Below are 22,207 nucleotides of genomic sequence, written 5' to 3' on the forward strand. Positions count from 1 at the left end.
TAATTGATTATTATTTATGTTTTATTGATAATATTTTAATTGTAATTGTGTGTTTTTAAGCCGTCTGTTTTCCATTTTTGTAAAGCACTGTGAATCGCCCTGTGTATGAACTGTGCTATACAAATAAATTTGCCTTGCCTTGTTGTCACCTTCCTGTTTTCCCTTTTTCCAAAACTCTGGTCAGACTGATGAAGGCTGTGATGTGTCCAGTTTTTGGGTGAGTGTGGACGTCCCTTTTGGTCATGTCCAGTTTACTGTAGGTCTGTTCACAATGTTTAGACTAATACTCAGTGTTTCAGAGTCAGTGTTTCCCAACCTTTTTGAGCCATGGCATATATTTTACATTAGAAAAATCACACCAAAAGGCACACCACCAAACAAAAATGTCACAAAAAGTATATTTAGTGAAATATAATGCAAATCTAGTCCAATTTACTTCCTCAGTGTGAAACCTGGGCCTGTTTAGTTGAACACAAAGCTGATATTCTTGCAGGAACTGAAGAAAAACATACATGAAGATCTTCCTCAATGTCTCTTTTTTCATCTTTATATCAGTCATGCTTGAGAAGCCCACCTTGTATAGATAAGTTGTGGTGAAACGGAACAGAACTGAAATAGCTTTGTCCCGTTGACATTCTCTCTGGGAGTTTGAAACGAGAAAGCTGAAAGGAGTACGTCAGTGACCCCTTGGACGGACCCCCTGGCTTATGGATTGAGGTCCATTGTATAATACAGGGTTATTCAAAAAGAATGAACCGATTTCATGATGCATTGCTTCAGTTCTCAAGCATTGTCACAGAATGAGTCAGTGACCATCTGAAAGAGGAGTTTTCTAAGTTTGAGCTTTTATAAACGAAAAAGTGCCCCAGCAATGAATTGGTTGGAAGGGGGCCCAAGACCTTGCTCTTTGTGCTTGGCCTGTGAGATCCCCAGACCTCACCGTGTGTGATTTTGTCTTGTGGGGATACATGAAAGATGACATTTATGTTCCACCGCTACCCACTAACCTCGATGACCTTAAACATCGAATAACAACAGCCACCAACTCAGTGGATCGTGATATACAGGGTGGGGAAGCAAAATTTACAATATTTTGAGGCAGGGATTGAAAGACAGTGTATGACCAATTAGTTTATTGAAAGTCATGAGAATTTATTTGCCACAAGAAAACTGACATAATAGAAAATGTTTTTATTCTATGTGTCCTCCTTCTTTCTCAATAACTGCCTTCACAGGCTTCCTGAAACTTGCGCAAGAGTTCCTCAAATATTCGGGTGACAACTTCTCCCATTCTTCTTTAATAGTATCTTCCAGACTTTCTCGTAATAGTTTTGCTCATGGTCATTCTCTTCTTTACATTATAAACAGTCTTTATGGACACTCCAACTATTTTTGAAATCTCCTTTGGTGTGACGAGTGCATTCAGCAAATCACACATTCTTTGACGTTTGCTTTCCTGATTACTCATATGGGCAAAAGTTTCTGAAAAGGTATGGATAATAGTGTTAGGTATAATTATGACATCAATATATGTTTGGTTTCAAAACAATTGACATAGTGCCTGCTGAGAAAAAACAACTAAATGTTCATTGTAAATTTTGCTTCCCCACCCTGTATATATATATATTCCTATATATATTCCGTTACTCGCTTAGAGTACAAATCAAATGAAATTGGATAATCTTCCACGGCACACCTGATAATTTATCACAGTGGTTGGGAAACACTGGTTTGAGTTAAGGCGGCCATACACTGTGCGATTATTTCGATCGTTGCACGCAGCTCCATCTCAAACTGTGTGAATCAATCGTGAAGTCAGGCTCACGATTCATGTTCTCACACTGTACGAACCGATGCTTGTATGCGACCTGACTGCTCACACTGTAGGACCATACACCAGAGGACACATGACACGTTCGAGTGTTGGATCAGGAAATACAACGTTAAAATACCAAGGAATCCGAAGTGCATAGACGATTGTGTATTGGCGTGAGTCATGAAATGGTAGTGCCAAACAAAAACCAACGAACTGCTTTGGCAATATGTGCCATTATCTGCGGGGAATCAAAAAAGAAGAAAAGATGACATGTTTGGTGCAGGAACTGGTTGGCCAGACGTGGACAGTATGGGCTGTCAGCCCTACAGCGGGAACTAGAGGTAAGCTGCAAAAGCTAAATTGCACTAGACCAATAGCCAGCTACTGTTAGCTTGTACGCTACTGTACGCTTCTGTGTTTGTGCATGCACAGTGTGAGAATTTGAGGCACATCGGCTTGTGGAACGGCTTTGACAGTGCGATACCCTCATGAGGAGCGAGCAGGATTTCACACAGCTCCGTTTTCCTTGCGAACACACGATTGCTGGTTGTGAGGTGGTCGTGAGGTGTTAATCGCTTCTCTTTACCCCATGTACACTGCAACAAGCACCACACACGATTAGAGGCACATCTGGCCCGATCCCAGAAAGAGTCGCACAAGTGAGAAATCATCTCTAAAATCGCACAGTGTATGGCCACCTTTAAGAAGTGTTCGCTGCAGCCCCCCACCCATGGACCCTCACTCCCACAAAACATCAGGAACTCGGACTCAATACAAAACTTCAAATCACTACTCAAAACTCACCTGTTCAAACTTGCATTTTCTTGAGCCCCTTTGATCTTTTTGCTTTGTTTGTTTGTGAAGCATCTTTGAGTGTCCAAAAAAGCACTATATAAGTGTGATGTATTATTATTATTATTATTATTATTATTATTCAGTTTAAGTCTTTTCATTGCCTTATAACATCTTATAAAGTCGTCTCATCTTCGTTTCCTAACATTCTCTCATTCCCAACAATTGATTCATGGAAGTTCTGTGCGTCTCTGACCTTCTTGAGCTTCTCCACCATCTCCTCGATGTTGAGGTCGGAGCTGTGTGCCACCTTGTTCTCCATCTGGGTGAGCCATTCGCACAGCTCTTTGTTCTTCTCGTTGAAGATGATCCAGGCGTTCAGACGGTCTGCGATCTCCTGTTTACGCAGAGACACCTGAGACAAAGAGGATTGGACAATAGATGTTAAATAAGCTTTGTTACTGTAAGGTGCTTACCCTCCTGATCTACATCTGATTATTACCGATGAGGAGGTAGTTACGGCACCGGTTACATCATATTAACGTCATTTTGATTAGATTTGAGACAATGGAGAGATTGGAAAATGAGACATGGACATAAATTCAACACATGTAAGCCATCATATACTGATTTATTATTAGTCTATGGAGGATTCAGGTCCAACGGTAAAAGAATCAGTAACAACTTTCTAAAATGACATAATCCTCCCTTATTTATCTCCATGCCTCATTAACTATAAAATCTCCAACTCTCTTTTTCTTTTAATCCATGACTATGAGTTTAAATGTTCTATCTCTAAATTTCTCAAATATTTTTCATGCTCCGACTGTAAATAATAAATGTAAATGAATGGAGCAGTTTTAAGGGATCTTCCAAGATACTCTTTTTTTATCTTGTGTGTAGAGATTTTATATATTTATTGAAAGATTTATTTCTTAGTTGGACGAGCTGACAGAACACAAATGTAGAACTCACTTAAAACACTGTTTAGTTCTGAATTGATCTTTTTTCCAATTAGATTTTTTTTTTAAAATTGCAGTGAGTTTTAAAGTGCATAAGCAATTTTACTTGTGTTTATATATAAATAAAAATAAGTTTATATAAACTTAATTTCTCTCAATATTGATTTATTTTGTTTTATCCATGACTATGATTTTAAATGTTCTACCTCTACATTTTAAAAATATTTTTCATGCTCTGACAGTAAATAATAATTTTCTACCACAAATACCCATCTATTTTCTTCACATCTCAGTGAGGAAGAAAAATCTCCCATTAAACTTTAAGGAAATATTGATGTTTTTATCTCAAATCATCATGAAGAGGACATCTTACAGCTGTAGACATGATGTGTCCCAATACTTTTGTCCACATAGTTTAGAAATATCATGGATCATCATGAATGTCATGGATAAAAATTTTTTTAAAAAATCAATGTTGAGAGAAATTCAGTAAAATCCATCTCTGAGTAATTTTGGAAGCAAAGATAAGAATTTAAACCAAACTAACCAATGAAAAGATATTTATCCCATAATATAAAACTATATTCTGACATTAGTCATTATTGTTTTGTATCCCAGACCCCTGTTAGAAAAGGAACACCAGAATTCATCATGCCCACCTACTTTTGTCCATAGAGTGAACAATTCCATACATAAATCTTCATTAATAACAGTGAACCAACTTTCTGAAAGGTTTCATCTGGAAGTAAAAAGTAAAAGTGGTCTCCTAAACTCGTCCCCTCCCCCAGACTCATTTGAACACAAAAGCTCCTCTTCCTCTCCTGTCACCATCTGCTCCCACAGTGCCTCTTACCTACCCCCATCACCCCTCAATAACCCCAGGCAGACCTGTTGGTCTCCTCAGTCAGCCATGAAACACTTACCAACTTTAACTCATTAACGGTTCAACAGTAAACACAGTGAAAGTAGATGAACATGTACCACAGTGAGGATAAACTTCAGTTTGTCAGTGAATCCTGTCGGCCTCTATGCTCTCAGACGCTCAGACGTTCATCCTGGAGCTGTTTTTGTCCTGAAACACTCCCACTCTCATAAATTAAACCACTGTTTGAGGCTCCACTGACATACAGTGTGTTAACTTGTCAATGATTAACTTAAGTCCTGCTCGGCCAAATCACTAACATAAGAAGCACAGGACACACATTACACACGGAAACCCAAGAAGAAAACACACTTCTTCTTCTTAGCTTTTACTGCTTTTACAACAGATTTGGACATAAACTCATGTTCTTTAGATTGACATTGTTTAACTCACATCATTTCCTAAAACTTGAAAAGATTTCTGGTGTTTTAGGGTCGTGAAATAAAAACAATAACTACTGCAAAAACATCTACTTTTTGACTCAATTAACAACTCATATACAGTACAGGTTTGATACAAATGTTTGACATATTACCAAAACATAAACTGAATTGAACAGCATCCCCAACGCTCTGTTTGCTGGGGGACTTGACACACATTACAATTCCAACTAAACACAATAACCCATTACTAATTTCTCTGACCATCGCCAAGAAAATCCTTTTTCAAAACTGGAAATCCAAACACTCCTGCCATATCACCCACTGGACAAATTTACTCTCAGAACACATATCAATAGAAAAAATAACAGCCTACTAAACAAACAATATATCAGCCTTTGAGGAAACATGGAACCCATTCACAAACTATCTAAAGTCCACCCAGAACTCGTACCAAAGCAGTAACCAAAACCACAGCCATGTACAGGATCACATATCAGACCACATCCAACCCATAACAAACATTTTTTAATTGACATCATCCACATTAACTTCATTCTTTCTCTCTACCTCCACATACAGACAAACCAGGATCCCTGCTCCCCTTCATTCCCACCTACACTTCTTTCTCCCCCTTTCTCTCCCCTCCCCTCTTTCTCTCTTCAACCAAGCCCCCCCCTTGCTTTTTTTTTTCCTTTTCTTTTTTTTGGATTAGAAAGTAATATTTTTATTGTTATCATTATCATCATGTTATCATTATTATTATCATATTGCTATTTACATTTCTGATCTTTTTCATTGTAATATGACGTTGTTTGTCAATACTCTGTCATTGTTGTTGTTTTTTGTTTGTTTATTTGTTTGCATTTCCTTTTGTTTGTGTTGTTTTTCTGTCCACATTGTCTTGTTAACTATCACCAATAAAATATAGAAAAAATAAATAAATAAATAAATAAATAAATAAACTGAATTAGGCTTGTTTTCATGAACAGATTTAGACCAAATAAACTCCTCTGGATGTGGTTTTACAGGCGATATTAAAAATAAACAGAATTAACAAAAACACTTCAGAAGTGAAAGTATTTAGCACCTTGGATTAAAGTCTTCAGGAGTTTGTTCCAACTAAAAAAGATGATTAGTCACATGTTAAAACCTCATAACTTACTCATATTAAGTGTTTCTAGCTTTCCCTTAAGTGTTTTCTTAAAGAGTCAACATCTACCAGAGACACCATTTCACTGTTTACACTAGTGTGATGTACCAGATAAAGGATGAACTTTTTCCTTGTTTTTAGCCAAAGGTGATGAATGACTTTGTTAAATATTTGACATGTTTGATTTAACACATAGATCCACACACTCAGGTATATTTAGGGAATTTCAGCAAGTAAACTAGAAAAAACAAACACTAAATATCTACTAAATTCAGTCATATCCTTGCCTCCTTCATATGGTTTGGATGTGTGATCTCAGGAGAACCAGTCATTACAATTACGCTTTTTAAATTTTAAATAAAAAAGTAAATAAAGTAAAATCATTGTCACATCCTGATCACTTTTATTGCACCAATCTGTTTTCATGTCTAGTTGTTAAATGTGAACCTTAGTGGATCCAGATGAAGGCTTTTTATTTAGATTTATAGTCATTTGCTGTGCTCAGTTTATTTACCTCTAAGCTCCTGATTTAATAATAGCAAAATAACCTATAAATAATGACGACTCCAATATTTTTTTTGCATTAAAACGCAGAGAAACATTTGGAGTTGGCATTATTTATAGGCATAATGTAGTATTATTACTTTCACATTAAATCAAGAAGAGCATTTGGAGTGATTATTTATAGGGTATGATGATATTTTACTGTAGATCATATTGGTCTGAATGTGGACCCTGGACCTGTGGATCCTGAACTAAAATGAGTTTAACAGCCTTGACTGTTAATATCTTCGGTGTAATTTTTGCACTTATGGGCCGGATTGGAACCTTCGGCAGGCCGGTTTTGGCCCACGGGCCGCATGTTTGGCACCAATAATGTAGACTGTCTCTGACCCACTCAAATAAACCATCAGTAACTGTACACGATACGAGTGTAATGAACCAGTGAAAGTATTTTAAGGCTCGTATAAAAGCAGCAGAGGCAGACAGTTTCAGTGGGTGTGCATCTGTATTTCAGTCCCACTCACCTTGAGGCAGAGTTCATCCCACTGACAGTTCAGGTGCTCCACCTGCTCCTGCAGCAGAAGGACTTCATCAGCGATGATGTACTGGGACAGGTCGGTCTTCATGGCACTCAGCTCCGTCAGGCTCTCAGCCCAGTCCTCCAGGGAGTCCTCGTTCTCCTGCATACCATAACAGAGGGACAAGCACAGCAGAGTGTCAGGGGCCGTCCACACCGTCCACGCCTCAGCGTCTCACAGAAACTCCCACAGCCTCTGTGGACCGACCCTTTCTCTGTCTCTGACAGTCTTTTCTCTGATTCTCCGCCCAGAGAGGATTATGGGCCGCAGCCCGGAGGCCGGCTGGCCAGCCGGTCGGGGGAGGGGTGTGAAGGAGGGGGAGGGGCTGAGGGCGGGGCTGAGGATAAAGCCTCTGATGGGTCACAGAGGATGAGTCGTCAGTTTCAAACTTGGCTTTGCTCTGTTGGAACGTGACCGATTGTTTCCTTTCACAGTGAAACGGCCTGAAGCTGAACATCTGATCTGGGAACAGCCTCAACTACTGCCTTCAATACAAGGAAATTATGGGTTCATTTATGAATAGAACAGAGATTTACGGTCACTGTTACAGGAACAATGAAAATTTGTTTGGCAGCTCTGTTTCTGTTGAGTAGCAAACACTGAAAACTGCCAAAAGACTGTATAAAAACATCAAACAAAACACTGAAAAATATTGTCAACATATAAAAACTACAAAGATAAAATATTAAATCCACAAATACTATTAAAATATACAAAAAGCTACTCTATACTACAGATAAAAGAAATATACACAACATATAAGGATATATACATGCCGTGTAGGATAGAATAATAACATTCTACACCTCCTGTAAGAGTAGTCCTTTAACAAATAATCAGTATATGAAGAAAATACACATATCGAGTATGTGCAAGGCTGAAGGTAAACATTACCATGGCTCTATTTTACAGTCAACGAGTCTAAGAACACTAAAACAATGCAACGATTCATCAGCTGTTCATTAGAAAACCAATTATTAATTTAAGTAGTTTATTTAGACAAAAAGCCTAAAATCTCAGATTCTGACTCTTTAAACTTTAACTATTTTTCATTTATTATTGGCTTCTTTCCTCTGTAACAGTAAACCCAGCATGTCATTCTGGATTTAAGGAAACATTGTCTGATCTTTTCCTAACATTTTATAGAATCAAGAATTAATTAATCAATATTCTATAGATTACTCAACAATGAAAACAGCGGCAGCTCTTTCAGTCAGTTTTCAATACTTTAAAGTCTTGTTGAAAAGTCAAATTGATATCTTCAGCGTGACTTTCAATCATTTAACACATTTATTTTATCCCAAACAGACGCCTATTAGACGCTCATCTTATCATTTTGGAAGTTTTCTCACCACAGAATGACATTATTTGGTCTAAACTGCATTTATTCAGAAGCAACAGGAGTAAAAACTTTCATGTTTGAGGGGTTTTTAGTAAAAAGATGAATGAATTTCTGAATGAGTAGGCACAACTTTGAAGGAAAAAGGCAAATGGAACTAAAAACTCATCCTGTTTATGTTGTAAATTAAAAAATGTAAAATAAATACATCTTAAAATTGATTCATAAGGGACTGCTTCAGATTTTTCAACTGTAACTGTATGGTATTTATCCAAAGTAGTATGAGTATCATCTCAGTTGAAGTCCAGCCTTGGCTCCGCCCCCTCAGTGTGGCTTCTGCTGGTTTACATTCTTGTGTTAGTGTTTTTTTTGCAGTGAAGCGGTGACTCTGTGCTGTCGTTTTTGTTTCTGTACCTTGTTGACCGTTTCTGTCTTCTGCAGCTCGTCGTCAGACTCCGGCATCGACTGGTTCAGTCTGGTCTTGACGTCCTTCAGTCGCAGGACGCTGTGGGCCAACCCGGCCTCGCAGCGTTCCCAGTTCTGACAAACAGGAAATAAAAACAACAGCGTCACACACAGCGCTCACCTGAGCCACCACAGCGCTCAGTTTACACGTGTTCTGATGTCGATTAGAGCAGATTGGATTAAACCAGACTCTGAGAAACAGGAAGCAACAGATGGAGGACGGACCATCCAGATATCTGTGTCCAAACAAGTGTCAAAGTGTCTTAAACTAAACTCCACTGTTGACCCAACATGAAGTCGATCCAGAGAAACAACTAATGAGACGATGACAGATTTAAGGCTTATTTTAGCATTTTATCATTACTCCACACCACATAGAATTGGTTATTAGATAAGAGGTTAAAGGCTTTTTTTTCACTTAAGTTTTCATTTAAATTTTATAAACACACAGTCACAAAAAACAACAAAAAAACTAACAAACAATACTGGCTTGGGTACACTACACAACACTGCATTAACATTATTTAGTCTTTCCACCATTCTGGGTTCTGTAATCAGTCCTTGTAGTCACAGTTTGTGAGTTATTTTTTCCATTGTATATAGTCCTTCAACAAGTGTGATCATTGTTGGTGGTTCTGTCAAGGTTAAAGGCTTTTATTCATCAGATTTCAGGAGCTTGAACATATGAAACATACACCATATGGACAAAAGTATGTGGACATGTTGAATTCAGGTGTTTCTTTTCTAACAGGAGTCTGGGATACAAAACAAAAACGAGTAATGTCAGAATATAGTTTTATATTATGGGATAAATATCATTGCATTGGTTAGTTTGGTTTAAATTGTTATCTTTGTTCCAAAATGTCTCAATGATGGTTTTGACTTCATTTCTCTCAACATTGATTTTGTTTTTTGTTTTTGTTTTTAATCCATGACTACGATTTTAAATGTTCTTCCTCTAAATTTTTAAAATATTTTTAATGCTCTGACTGTAAATAATAATTTTCTACCACAACTAACCATCTCACTGAGGAAGAAAAATCTACCATTAAACTTTAAGGAAATATTGATGTTTTTATCTAAAATCCTCATGAACAGGACATCTTACAGCTGTAGACATGTGTCCCAATACTTTTGTCCATATAGTGTATAAACATCCATATTCTGGATATATATCTGGAATGTAAAATGAAGTAAAGTGAAACACATCAGATTCTGGATCAGTTTGTATAGATGGACTGGTCTGTACATGTGTGAGTGGAGGCTTTAGATCAGGGGTGTCAAACTTATGTTAGTTAAGGGGTCACATACATTCAGATATGACCTGAAGTGGGCTGGATCATTAAAATAATAACATAATAATATATAAATTGTATCAATTCCAAAATTTGTATATCTAAGTTATATGTTTTAGACTGAAAAAAGTAAAATTACACTATCAAAATGTTTACATCTACCAACTATCCTTTAAAAAAATGTGAAAAACATTAACTATCATGAACAAAATTAAATCTATTAATAAAAAAAAGTGCAATTTTAAGAATTTATGTCATTATTTGGCCTCAGCTTCTCATTTTCTCATGTTCATTACAACTTACAGATCACAGTGGATCTACAAATACACAAAACATTTAAGAACAGGCAGAATATTGGTACAATTACTCTTAATTCTCTTAAGACATTTCAGGTTGTTCATATTTGTTGAAGTTGTTCATATTTTTGGTAAAAGGCCAGTCGGTAAATGTAAACATTTTTGTGTAATTTACTTACTTAATTACACTAAAACAAAGAAAGATTGGTGGTTTTCATTATTTATAGTTTATTATGATAGTATTTAACTGGTCTGACCCACTTTAGATTGAATCGACCTAAAATCACTTTAACATCCTTGATCGTTAATGTCCTCAGTGTAATTTTTGTATTTTACTAATTCATCTCACGGGCTGGATTGGAAATTTTGGCAGGCCGGTTTTGGTCTCCTGGCCGCATGTTTGACACCCCTGGTTTAGAACCTTGTATACAGTTAATGAGGTCAGTGTGGTTAGTGGATGGCTTTAGGGTGGGGTCACATGCCTGAATACAGTCAGTGTGCTTCATCATTCACTTCCTCCACTCAAAGCTCCTTTATCTGCTGTTAAAAGCTCTAATCAACTAACAATCATCACTTAGCATGTGAATGATGACCAAACGCCACAGCAGAGATGTTTGTGATCTACTCCAAGTGTTAAAAACTACACACAAACAAAACCGACACAACATGAGGTCTGACCAAATCACTATATGACGTATGAACCTTAAACCTGCATCTTCTACGTCTGCTTTTAACCAGACGAATCTTTCACGGTTTGAGTCCTGGACGTTTGGTAACAGATGAGGATTCAACGACGCTGACGTCAGTGTCTCTGAGGAGACGTTTCCACTGCAGGACATTGTGACTGAGCTGATCGTGTTTCCAAAATCATTGTGGATGGGGTGGAATGTGATCTTTCAGTTTCAGCGGCTGAAGGGCATCGGTCTGGTTTCATAAAAGTCACTCATTCATCACAGTAAGATCTGTCACCGCTGATATGTGTGGAGCTATTCCACGTTTCTACTGTGTCAAAAACATGATACCTGCTCTTAGAAAGTGTTTAAGAGACACATAAGGGTCAGTATCACTATAAGGTGCCTTTCAGAGTGTAAAATGTAAAAAAAAAACAACAAAAAAACCCCAAAACTTAACTTTACGTTCAATATGTTCAGTAGGCTGTTAGAAATGCATGTTGGTCAAGATCCTACATTTTTAATAGATTTTTTGCAAAGTACAAGCAGACCACAAAATACAAAATATGTCCACCCTGTTACCAACAAAAACATGTTAATTAAGTGACAGGGTGGACAGTTTTGGCTAAAGTTAGCATTTAATGACCACATGTTGGACCTGAGTTGGTAAAGTAGGCCATCATTTAAGAGAACTATGTAAAGTCCAACACATACAGGATGGGGAAGCAAAATTTACAATGAACATTTAGTTGTTTTTTCTCAGCAGGCACTACGTCAATTGTTTTGAAACCAAACATATATTGATGTCATAATCATACCTAACACTATTATCCATACCTTTTCAGAAACTTTTGCCCATATGAGTAATCAGGAAAGCAAACGTCAAAGAGTGTGTGATTTGCTGAATGCACTCGTCACACCAAAGGAGATTTCAAAAATAGTTGGAGTGTCCATAAAGACTGTTTATAATGGAAAGAAGAGAATGACTATGAGCAAAACTATTACGAGAAAGTCTGGAAGATACTATTAAAGAAGAATGGGAGAAGTTGTCACCCGAATATTTGAGGAACACTTGCGCAAGTTTCAGGAAATGTGTGAAGGCAGTTATTGAGAAAGAAGGAGGACACATAGAATAAAAACATTTTCTCTTATGTAAATTTTCTTGTGGCAAATAAATTCTCATGACTTTCAATAAACTAATTGGTCATACACTGTCTTTCAATCCCTGCCTCAAAATATTGTAAATTTTGCTTCCCCACCCTGTATATGTTGAATTTCTGAAAAGTTTTATACTAAACAATATTTTGTGGTAACAGGGTGGACATGCTGAGCTTGACCACATCTAAGTACAAACCCAAAATGATATAAATTTTGAAATGTAAAAGTAAATACAAAACACTCTCGTAGACCATGTTTCTGCCTCCAATGAAGACACTCAAAATGATGATGATGTCATCAGTGATGTCATCAACCATACTATTATAGAGGCAATTACCCTAAAGTGACAGGGTGGACAGCAACTTCAAGGACACGTGTAGAATGTTAAATATTATTAGGAAAATAAAATAGAAATGATGAAACTGGATCATGCTAACATCAAAAGAAAAATTTGGAGCTGTCATTAATTATAACACTACTATTTTATTTGTCCAATCTATTTGAGATCATATTGTTCTGTATGTGAACCCTAAACTAAAATAACTTGACTGTTAATATCTTCAGTGTAATTTTTGCATTTCTCAAATTCATCCCCCACGGGGCAGATTGGACCCCTTAGGGAATGGTTTTGGCCTGCAAACCTCATGTTTGACCCCCTGCATTACACTATAATGTACGACATGAAATCCAGGTGAGTGTTATTGTATACAAGTTAAATTAGTAAATATGTAAATACCATTTAAATTTTAAGAATGTTTAATTCTAAATTCTCTATTTATATAAATATTTATTTACATAAATACCAAATTTCTCATTTTCCTTTATATTTCACGCTCACTTGTGGGGTTTTTTCTGCCTGTTTTTTTGCACTGGTGTGTTGTATGTTGCTGCTGTCAACTGTGAAATTTCCCCTTGGTGAGATCAATAAAGTCTTATCTATCTGTTAAGTTAAGTTAAGTTAAGATTTTATTGATCCCAGCATGGGGAAATTACACGGTTGACAGTAGCAAATACAAAACTAAAGTGCAGGGAAGACCGAAAAACAGAAATATACACATGTGAAGCAAGAAATATAAAGAGAAGAAAGAAAAAAAAGTCTGTTCAAGAACTTGTATGAACATTTAATACCTGAAATCTGCAAATATCCAGGACAAAAAAAAGGCAAACTAAAGCAGAGTCCAGAACTGACAAACAACAAGGGATGGAAACTCCAACCTCAACTCAAAGCCCAAAACCCTCAAGTGAACCACTCATACGAGGTGTCCCTGAATGCACCACTTCTTCTGTAGTAAAACCATATTTCTTATGACCGTTACCTTGACGATGGCCTCGGTGAGCTCCATCCTCCTTCCCAGCAGGCTGTGGAGGTTGTCCCACTCCTCCTGCAGGGTTCCCAGTTGGGCCTGGAGCTGGGCCTGGGTCTCCTCGTCGCCCATGGAGAAGAGCTGGCGTCCGACCTCCAGCGTGTGGATGAAACTGGCCTGATGCCTCTGGAACAGCAGCTCCGTGTGCTGAGGACACAAAGGTGTTAAAGGTGGTGTTAAAGGGAGGAGACAGGAACCATCTAAGCAGCAGTCAGAGGTTGAGTTCTTCACACCTCCCCTCCCCCTTAACCCTGATGACAATCAAAGGGGAAGTCAGAATGAAAGTGGGCTCATTTGTCTTTAGACGTAGATGAAATCAGTGGCAGCTGTTTGTGTTTCTGCATCTTTAATCATCTGAGGTTCATGTTAGAGCAGCTGGGTTCTGTTGTTAGACCAGGGATGTCAAAGTCTTTTTTTTTTGTCATTATCTTTTTTATTATTTTCAGACAGCATTATCTTATCAGCATTTTACATCATCTATATAACTTCTATATATGTTAACAAAACAAAAAACCCATAATGTCAAACTCATTTTAGTTCAGGTTCCACATTCAGCCCAAAATGATCTGAAGTGGACCGGACCAGTGAAATAATAATTTAATAACTTATAAATAATGTCAACGCTAAACATTTCTAATGTTATAGAGTAAAAAAAGTGAAATTATATTATTAAAGTGTTTACATCTACAAACCATCCTTTAAACAATGTGAATAATATGAACAACCTGAAGTTTCTTGAGAAAAGTGTAATTTTAACAATATTCTGCCTCAGTTTATCATTTATACATGTGCATTACAACTTACAGATGACAGTGGATCTACAAACACATAAAACATTTAGTAACAGGTATAATATTGGTAGGATTACACTTACTTCTCTTCTCAAACATGAACAAAATAAACAAGAAGAATAAAACATAACGTGTCCACACTTGAAAACCCTCAGCCTTCAGTCAACGCTAAAGTTTTTACACATATGGACAAACAGACGGACGGACAGACAACGAACTGATGACAATACCCTGCGGCGAGGGCCGGGAGTAAAAATGAATAAAAATGTAAGAAATACCAAAAAAATGCTGCTAAAATTCCATTTAATTATCTTAAGATATTTCAGGTTGTTCACATTTCTTGTGAAAGGATAGTTTGTACATGTAAACATTTTCAGGTATTTTTACTTTTTTACACTAAAACAAAGAGAGAAATTTGTAGTTGTCCTCATTTATAGGTTATTATGATAATGTTTTACTGGTCAGACCCACTTTAGATCATATTGGACTGAATGTGGAACCTGAATTAAAATGAGTTTGACATGTTTTGTTTTTGCTTTTTTTTTTTTTTTACATCCATGATTGTTAATATTTCAGTATAATTTTATTGTCACTGTTACAGGAACAATAAAAATCAGTTTAGCCGCTCTATTTCTTTTTAGCAGCAAAAATTTGTGCAAGTACACTATAAAAATTAAGTTAAATAAGATAAAGTAGATAATGTGACGTGGTATAAATATCACTGTACAGTGTGGTAACTGTGTAGTAACAAGGAGAAACTCATGTTACATGTGGTAACAGGAGTTTCACTGTCATCCTTCTATTTCATTCAAGCTTCAAGCATCAAGCTGCTTGGTATTAAAGATGGAGAATAAATGGATAAATATCTCAATAAATGTATCTCAAATACTATGGGTTACCTTTATTTTGTAATACTAAGTTGTGAACAGTTAAAATCAGACTTATTTTCTTTATATTCACGCAGTCAGATTATGATACAAAAACGTCTGGTCTGAACATAAACCAAAACTATCTGTGATTCACATCAGATTCTATCTTTCATTATAAAAAAATTTATCTCCTTTCTTTTCTGGTTTTCCCTGTATCAGTTTTAACTGAACAGATGTATTTTTAACATCAACAGTGTATTACCCTCCCACGGTACCCTGTACTCTACTGAACTGAACTGGTCTGTGCTGAACTCATGGGGCCAGTGGCGCAATGGATAACGCGTCTGACTACGGATCAGAAGATTCTAGGTTCGACTCCTGGCTGGCTCGACCTTTTCTCAGTTTGGGATTCAAAAAATACATCTGTCCGTTCATCAATCTATAAATAGTATGATTAACACTGAATAATTAAGTTTGCAGTATTTACATATTCAAATACTAAAGACGAATACATTTTCTCAGTGGTTTTAAACATTTATACAAATGTTTTTTATAGTTTGTATCAGTACATTTACTTTATGTTATAACGTTCTATCACTTCTGCTTTGAGTAAAATAGTAAAATAGAAAAAATATAAGTAAATTAGAAAAGAACTATATAAATCTAATCCAGTATTATTATTATTATTATTATTATTATTATTATTATTATTATTACTATCATGTCATATTAATACCAATATCTAGGGACTGAAGTTAGTGAATGCTTGAGTTAATTTTAACTTCATTTCCCATCATGCATACTGCACTTCCTTTCATCCGTCATGGGCAACACAACGTGACTGTAACACTATTGTATTCCAAAATGACTAATATCTCCCAAAATATTGGTCCTATCAACTTGCCAAGATATTTAATGTGGCGATGGGACTATTCCTCAATTGTAGGAACCAAATTGATCAGTTGAAAATGCTCTAAGACCTTCCAGTATTATGATATAGATACTCGGTTGTGAACAGTTAAAATCATACTAATTATTCACTCAGATTATGATACAAAAGCATCTGGTCTGAACATAAACCAAAAATGTCCGATTCTAGATCCAATCTTTCATTATAGAATTATTTCTGTCAGTTTTAAGTGGACAGATGTATTTTTAACATTTAACAGAGTATTAACCTCCCACGGTCCCCTGTACTCTACTGAGCTGGACTGAACTCATGGGGCCAGTGGCGCAATGGATAACGCGTCTGACTACGGATCAGAAGATTCTAGGTTCAACTCCTGGCTGGCTCGACCTTTTCTGTCATTTCTCAGTTTGGGATCCATAAAATACATTTGTCCATTCATCAATGTATAAACAGGATGTGTTAACACTGGACAATTAAGTTTGCAGTACTTACATATTCAAATACTGAAGACTGGAATTCATTTTCTCAGTGGTTTTAAACATTTATACATTTGCTTTTTATAGTTTCTATCAGTACATTTACTTTATGTTACCATCATTCTATTGTATTCCAAAATGACTAATATCTCACAAAATATTGGTCCTATCAACTTGCCGAGATATTCAATGTGGAGATGGGACTATTCCTCAACCGTAGGAACCAAACTGGTCAGTTAAAAACGCTCTAAGACCTTCCAGGATTATGATATAGATTCTCGGTTGTGAACAGTTAAAATCAGACTAATTATTCACTCAGATTATGATACAAAAGCATCTGAAATGAACACAGACCAAAAACGTCTGATTCTAGATTCTATCTTTCATCATAGAATTATTTCTGTCCCTTCTGTTCTGGTTGACACAGTTTCAGTTTTAAGTGGACAGATGTATTTTTAACATTTAAAAGAATATTAACCTCCCACGGTCCCCTGTACTCTACTGAACTGAACTGGTCTGTACTGAACTCATGGGGCCAGTGGCGCAATGGATAACGCGTCTGACTACGGATCAGAAGATTCTAGGTTCGACTCCTGGCTGGCTCGACCTTTTCTGTCATTTCTCAGTTTGGGATCCATAAAATACATTTGTCCATTCATCAATGTATAAACAGGATGTGTTAACACTGAATAATTAGGTTTGCAGTATTTACATACTAAAATACTGAAGACTGGAATACATTTTCTCAGTGGGTTTAAACATTTATACAAATATTTTTTATAGTTTGTATCAGTACATTTACTTTATGTTCCCAAGTTCTATCACTTGTGCTTTGACTAATATAGTAAAATAGAAAAACACTGTATAAATCTAATCCATTATTATTATTATTATTATTATTATTATTATTACTAGCTAGTACTTGCTATTATTACTATTAGTAAATGCATAAGGAACTAAATTTTAACTTCATTTCCCATCATGCAGTGTGCTACTGCACTTCCTGTCAACCGTCATGGGTAATGCAACGTGATTATAAGATTATTGTATTCCAAAATGACTAATACCTCCCAAAATATTGGTCTTATCAACTTGCTAAGATATTTAATGTGGAGATGGGACTATTGCTCAACTGTAGGGACCAAATTGGTCAGTTAAAAACGCTCCAACACCTTCCAGTATAATGATATAGATACTCGGTTGTGAACAGTTAAAATCAGACTAATTATTCCCTCAGATTATGATACAAAAGCATCTGAAATGAACACAAATCAAAAACATCTGATTCTAGATTCTATCTTTCATTATAAGATTATTTCTGTCCTTTCTTTTCTATTCCTGTTTCAGTTTTAACTGAACAGATGTATTTTTAACATTTAACAGAGTATTAACCTCCCACGGTCCCCTGTACTCTACTGAGCTGAACTGAACTGTTCTGTACTGAACTCATGGGGCCAGTGGCGCAATGGATAACGCGTCTGACTACAGATCAGAAGATTCTAGGTTCAACTCCTGGCTGGCTCGACCTTTTCTGTCATTTCTCATTTTGGGATCAATAAAATACATCTATCCATTCATTAATCTATAAACAGGATGTGTTAACACTGAATAATTAAGTTTGCAGTATTTACATATTCAAATACTGAAGACTGGAATACGTTTTCTCAGTGGTTTTAAACATTTACACAGGTGCTTTTTATAGTTTGTCAGTACATTTACTTTATGTTCCCAAGTTCTATCACTTCTGCTTTGAGTAAAATAGAAAAGCACTATATAAATTTAATCCAGTATTATTGTTTTATTATTATTATTATTATTATTATTATTATTATTATTATTATTACTAGCACGTCATATTAATACTGATATCTAGGGACTGAAGTTAGTAAATGCATGAATGAGCAAATTTTAACCTCATTTCCCATCATGCAGTGTGGTACTATGCTTCCTGTCAACCTTCATGGGCCACGCAATGTGATTGTAAGAGTACTGTATTCCATAATGACTAATATCTCCCAAAATATTGGTCCTATCAACTTGCAGAGATATTTAATGGGGAGATGGGACTATTCCTCAACTGCAGGAACCAAACTGGTCAGTTAAAAATGCTCTAAGACCTCACATTATGCAAATTAGATGAGAAAATTTACTCCAGTCATAAACTTTGGCTCTCACCCAATATTTTCCTCTTTTACAGTATGACTGAATCTCCAAAATCTTCCAAGATGCAGCTTTTTAAAATACTGATATAAAAATTTTATATTTTTTAATAAAACTCAAGCTCCTAGATAGTTAATGATAAAACCATCACCCTTTTTTATTCCAAATGCTCCTCTCTCTCCTGTCTAGAATACCCCACCCTCCCATTTGACCTCCGTACGACCCCAGCCCACCTGGAGGTCCTGGAGGGAGCGTCGGAGCTGCAGCAGGCTGCATCGGGCCGGTCCGGACGGGGGGAGGAGGGTCTGTATGTCCGACAGAAACTTCTGGAGCTTCCTGAGGCTGCGGCTGTACAGATGCCAGTGTTTGAGCAGCCCCTCCACCAGGGAGCGCCGCTGGTCCGCCCTCTGCACGGCACCCTGCCAATGCTGCCGGAGCTGGGCCAGCTTCAGCACGAAGTCACTCCTGGATTCAATACGAAGAAACAACACAAAAATCAATAAATGTCAATATTTAACATTACATTAAAATCCATATAAACCCAAACGTCCACCATCGACCAAAACCATCTACTGATCTAAACTGTTTAATACCTGTTGATCCACTAATCCTATCAATACATGTAAATAATTGGTGTAAAATACAGTTTGTCATCTTTTCATGGCCATTTGGACGTTCAGAGGCTCCGTAGTTACCGTGGAAACACCGTCATCTTCAACAACATTGATTCACCAGTAAAACCCATGGAGTTGGATCAATGACAGTGGATGGACACACTGGGTTTATGTTCAGTTAATGAGAGATTTTGCCACAAAAGTAACTTTTGCTTCAGTTTTCTCTGTTTTAATAATCTATGTATGAACTCTGAGCTTTAATTAACAAATACATGGTCATAAGTAAATTAAATAAAAGAAAATACATGATTTTCGCTGAAAAAAGCTAAATATAGAGGATGATATTATAATAAATCACTTTGGAAAGGTTGATGTAGAAAAACAAGATTTTCGCTGAAAAATGCTAAATGTAGAGGATAATATAATAAATAGCAATAAATCCCTTTGGAAAGGTTAATGTAGGGGAAAAAAGTCATTTGGAAGTTGCTGGAATCAATAAAATGGATAAAATGAACAAATTTAACAAAATTATCAATAAAATGAACCAAAAATGAAAAAAATAATAAATAAAATTAAGACGAACAAAATAATGTACAAATATACCAAGAAAACCCTTAATGAAATAATGAACAAAATAGTTAAAATGGCACAGAAACAAACAAATGATCTTATGGCTTCTACAACATTGATTCACCCGTAAAACTTACGGAATTGGATCAGTGACAGTGGATGGATTATGTTTAATTATTGATATTTTTGGTGAAAAAAATAACTTTTTTTTGCTTTAGTTTTCTCTGTATTTGATATTATAACCCTCAACTTTAATTTTAGTGAAAAGTTTTTGGGTTTTTTTTCTCTTATATTATGGTCTTGGTTGTGTTGAGTCTATGTATGAATAAATGCTACAAATCTTCATCCTCTGGAGCATCAGTGTCATGCACAAAAAAGTTAAGGATTAGGGTTTCATTATTTTACTGGTTTATTTAACAGGGACATTATAGATTAATTCACATTCAGAGTTAATGGATAATGGTTATATGTCATCTGCAGTCCCTGGATAGATGTTAGATTGCTGCCCTAAAAGTTTACATGAGGTTATAAACATGCAAATTTTAACAAGGCTTACTTATGCTGTGGGGGGCCGACAGCAAGGGTATATCCCCAAAATCCCCCCAATAATCTGTATCTGCTATATGTAAATCTATCCACAATAACTGTTAGACAATAGATATGAACTCAGTTTGAGCGACATCGACCTGATGGTGGCAGAATAATGGTCAGAGAACCAGTTTTGCACACAAAACTCCACCTAGTGAATGAACATGACCCCATATGAACTCTGGAAGGTAGACAGAACATGGACATTTGTAAGATGATCAATATGAACCAAATTTGATCTCGTTCAGCCTATTATTTCTTGATTTATGTCCAAAAAACTGATTTTCAACTAAAGCGCCCCCATGTGGATGACTTATAATACTCAGAGAAGCTGAAATCAATAGGGTTCTTCCACTAGGTATGTTGGGTATCAAGGGAGAACAAATCCAACTAAATCTGCCCTAGTTATCGCGTTCACACAATCTTGCAGCGGCAGTTGGGGTAAAACCATTATGTCCCCAAAACTCGATTTCGGGGTGATGAAGATATCCATTTAAAATACCTAAACACAGACCAGTACAAGACAAGCGTTGCAATACAAAAATCTGCAATTAAGTAAGTAAAAAAACAGTTCAAATCCACATTAGCATTGGTTACCTGTCGTCCACCTCTCCTCTCTGCAGCAGATGAAGAGCCTCGGTGATGACTGAGTGGAGGATCTGGTGACCGATGGAGAGCTCAGTCTGGAACCTCTGCAACACAGGAAGCATTGTGGTTATTATTTATTTTATTTTTCATTTAACCAGGAAAAAAAGAAAAGACTCTTTTCAAGAATCTCTTTTTCAGAGTACTTGATTGCATAACCATTGTTCTGGATGACTTTTGATGGTCTAATTATTGTATAGGTGGTACCTTGTGTGTGCAGAGCTGCTGCCTCAGTCCGATGTAGGACCCGGCCACGTCTACGGCCAGACTGTCCTCCATCCTCTGCAGGAAACACATCCAGCTTTCACACTTCTGCTCAAAGCTCTGCATCCTCAGCGCCTCCGTCTGCATCTCACTGTCAGAGACAAACACAGAAGAACATTTAACACCAGAGTAAAACACTCCTTTATTAAATCGTTAAGACAGAAAACATAGCTACATTGTTACTGTCATCTAAATGTTTGAGCTGATCAGATGATGCAACATTCAGAAGATAATGTCTCTATATTCTGTTATTCAATATTTAGACTCTGGTTCATTATGTGCTACATGCATAAAAACGGGTCTTCGTGACTTGAACAATATTTTACCTTTTTATAGTTGTGGTGAAGTGTTAAAAGACTGTGTTTTTTTTACCTGTCGGAATTGAGCTTTGAAGCCTCAATCTGACTCATTTATTCCACAAATGTCAGTCTGCAGCTTTGGAAATAACTACTGTCCTATTTGACAAAGTAGTGAAAGGTCAACCTTTCTTTGGTTAAAGTGACTTGTGATGTGAACAGTTTGCTAGTGAAAAAAAATGAGTGAAAAATGGGAAAAACACATGAGATGTTTGCTTAATGGATGTAAAAAAAAAAAAAAATTATATATATATAAAAGCTGTATTCAA

At 36.4% G+C, this 22,207-nt stretch overlaps 1 protein-coding gene and 4 non-coding genes across 5 annotated transcripts in view; 4 read left to right on the forward strand and 1 right to left on the reverse strand.

Moving 5' to 3' along the window:
* LOC115413489 (nesprin-2-like) overlaps nt 1-22,207 on the reverse strand; it is a 108,983-nt gene that overhangs the window by 49,428 nt on the left and 37,348 nt on the right. The window contains 7 exon segments of the mRNA XM_030126363.1: nt 2,865-3,023; nt 7,054-7,209; nt 8,861-8,986; nt 13,648-13,842; nt 19,135-19,366; nt 21,271-21,365; nt 21,526-21,673. Coding sequence (XP_029982223.1) covers nt 2,865-3,023; nt 7,054-7,209; nt 8,861-8,986; nt 13,648-13,842; nt 19,135-19,366; nt 21,271-21,365; nt 21,526-21,673 — 1,111 coding nt within the window.
* trnar-acg (transfer RNA arginine (anticodon ACG)) lies at nt 15,673-15,745 on the forward strand. The gene has a single exon. It is a non-coding gene; the product is annotated as a tRNA-Arg (tRNA).
* On the forward strand, nt 16,578-16,650 carry trnar-acg (transfer RNA arginine (anticodon ACG)). The gene has a single exon. It is a non-coding gene; the product is annotated as a tRNA-Arg (tRNA).
* On the forward strand, nt 17,274-17,346 carry trnar-acg (transfer RNA arginine (anticodon ACG)). Its single transcript has one exon. It is a non-coding gene; the product is annotated as a tRNA-Arg (tRNA).
* Nucleotides 18,193-18,265, forward strand: trnac-aca (transfer RNA cysteine (anticodon ACA)). Its single transcript has one exon. It is a non-coding gene; the product is annotated as a tRNA-Cys (tRNA).

This window comes from Sphaeramia orbicularis, chromosome 22, assembly GCF_902148855.1.
Source record: "Sphaeramia orbicularis chromosome 22, fSphaOr1.1, whole genome shotgun sequence".
Classification (NCBI taxonomy): domain Eukaryota; kingdom Metazoa; phylum Chordata; class Actinopteri; order Kurtiformes; family Apogonidae; genus Sphaeramia; species Sphaeramia orbicularis.